At 53.1% G+C, this 2,369-nt stretch overlaps 1 protein-coding gene across 1 annotated transcript; it reads left to right on the forward strand.

Moving 5' to 3' along the window:
• The first annotated feature begins 533 nt into the window (after positions 1–533).
• On the forward strand, positions 534–2,002 carry LOC8031015 (omega-amidase NIT2). The gene has a single exon (XM_040207514.2). The coding sequence runs from the start codon at positions 990–992 to the stop codon at positions 1,842–1,844; it is 855 nt and encodes a 284-aa protein (XP_040063448.1). The 5' UTR covers positions 534–989; the 3' UTR covers positions 1,845–2,002.
• Positions 2,003–2,369: the final 367 nt, after the last annotated feature.

The raw sequence follows: 2,369 nt of genomic DNA on the forward strand, positions 1-2,369 counted from the left end.
GAAAAGAAATTCATCTAATATGAAGCTCAAGGCACTACGCAACTATAATAAATATGAAGGGGTCAGAGCTATATGGAAAGGAGTGATGGTACCAGGACTGTCTTTTGGCAATGGGGTACCTGGGGTACAGTACCAATTAAGTTTGCGAGTTTAAAACAGAGAAGAATGCGCGAACGAAGTTCGGGCGCTGCATACACCCAACACGGACGAAGCCTCTCGTCCGAGACTTCCCCACTTTCTACCAACCCAGCAAGGGGGAAGCGCCGGTAGCTCTTTCCCCTTTTCTCTCTCGCTCTCAAAATGGCGCTACCCACGATAAGTGGGCGCTACAAGGCGACCAAGTGTAATCCTTGTACGCGGCTTCGAACTGAAACTGACCGGAGAAGCGCAGTGCGTGCGCACTTCAACAGCGGTTCGTGGCGGGACAAGTGCAGAGCAGTGCGCTCGTCGATAAAGTGATAAAGACTGATACTACGTACGATGCATGGAATGCGTCTTCGACTGATGTCTTTACGGCGTCCAAAAAAGTCGTCCCGTTATAAAAGCGTCATGCTCTCGCCGGCTGCGATCGTGGCGGTGGTACAGCAGCGGTGGTGGATGTAGAAGACGCCTGTTCTGCTGCTGTCGCTCTCCAGCTCGACAGTCCACATACGCTTCGGCAGCCAAGAGTTGGGAAGCCGCAACGACGCTGTCAACAGTGTCACTCGCGTTTACTCGTGCTTTTATTGAATGAACTTCTACGCCCAACCGCCAGAGTCGCGACAGCATGACGCTCCGGTTTTCTGACGTCATTTGTTTCCACATCGTGACTACTTTCGATGCGCGGGCGGAATAAGACGCTAATCACACGAGCCCAAGTCCTTCTCGGAGTGCGCACTGATACCAAGGTTTACTGATACAGAGCTGCCCGCCACGGATTGGGAGCTGCTGCATCCCGCCTTTATTGCAAACCGCGCAGCCAAGACTTGGCTCGCTCGGAGTCAGTAGCGATGTCGACGAGCAAGTTTCGCCTGGCGCTTCTGCAGCTTGCGGTGACAGCCAACAAGACGGAAAACCTCCAAAGAGCAAGTAAGCTGATAAGAGAGGCGGCTTCGGCGGGAGCCAAGGTACTCTGCCTCCCGGAATGTTTCAATTTCCCCTACGAGCCCAAGTCCTTCTCGGAGTACGCAGAGACGATTCCCGGACGATCGAGCGAGATGTTGTCGAGATGCGCCCAAGAAAACGGGGTCTACCTCGTCGGAGGTACGCTGTCCGAGAAGGAGAACGGCAAGCTCTACAACACCTGCCTGGTCTACGGACCGGACGGTTCGATGCTGGCCAAGCACCGCAAGGTTCATCTCGGTGGCTTTAACATTCCCGGCAAGCTCGTCTTCAGCGAGTCGGACTTCTTGACAGCGGGCAACGGGCTGACCACCTTCGACACTCCGTTCTGCAAAGTGGGGGTCGGCGTGTGCTACGATATCGCGTTCCCTTCCTTCTCTCAGCTGTACGCGCAGCTCGGCTGCAAGTTGCTCTTGTATCCAGGGGCGTTCAACTTGGTCACCGGTCCGCAATACTGGAAGTTGCTTCCTAAGTGCAGGGCGTTGGAGAATCAGGTTTACTTCGCTTGGGTGTCACCTGCGAGAAACCAGGCAGCGTCGTGCGTGATCTGGGGACATTCGATCCTGGCGGATCCTTCCGGCGCGGTGGTCTGTTCGGCCGGGGCTGGCGAAGAACTGCTGCTTGCTGAGGTCGACTTGGATCACCTGGCCACTGTGAGAAGCCAGATGCCCATCGAGGAGCACATGAGAAACGATCTGTACAAAGTGGTAGTTTGTACGGACGGAGAAGCAAAGTCTCTCTGAAGACTGATCAATGGCGTCGGCGAGTCGGTGACCTCACGCTTATCAGCTTTGCCAGGAAAAAGCCCCGATAACACTGATAACCGTCGCTCCTGCGCTCTGCGGGCTATTTCGAGCGCTGTCCACGCGGAAAAGTCGTATACAATAAAAGATGCACTGAACGAGTGTGGAATTCATCTTCAGAGTAGAGTTTTAGTAGAAAACTTCGAGCTGTGGGCTGTCACACTGCTAATACAAAAGGCAGCCTGCAGACACTCCGAAGCGTGTTCATTTTTTCTTTGTGTGGCCGTCCTGCTACGTTGGTCATACAAAAATTGTGAGCAGACGTGTTCAAAGTATGCATATGTAAGCAAACGTGCTCGAGGCATGTACGCATATAATTATGTGATCATGCATCGCTGCATCGAACATCCGTGTCTTTAGTATGATGTTTGAGCAGTGTGCGGCTTAAAGCTTAATCGAACGTCCAAAATTCACTTGGGACCATTTGTCCGATTTGGTAGTTGGGTCCATTTTGGCCAAGGTTCA

The sequence above is a fragment of the Ixodes scapularis genome, unplaced genomic scaffold (genome assembly GCF_016920785.2).
Source record: "Ixodes scapularis isolate PalLabHiFi unplaced genomic scaffold, ASM1692078v2 PGA_scaffold8__174_contigs__length_109621045, whole genome shotgun sequence".
NCBI classification, from domain to species: Eukaryota; Metazoa; Arthropoda; class Arachnida; order Ixodida; family Ixodidae; genus Ixodes; species Ixodes scapularis.

Bases quoted from the DNA above. Each gene is read 5' to 3' on its own strand.
- LOC8031015 (XM_040207514.2), top strand. From the start codon at position 990: ATGTCGACGAGCAAGTTTCGCCTGGCGCTTCTGCAGCTTGCGGTGACA.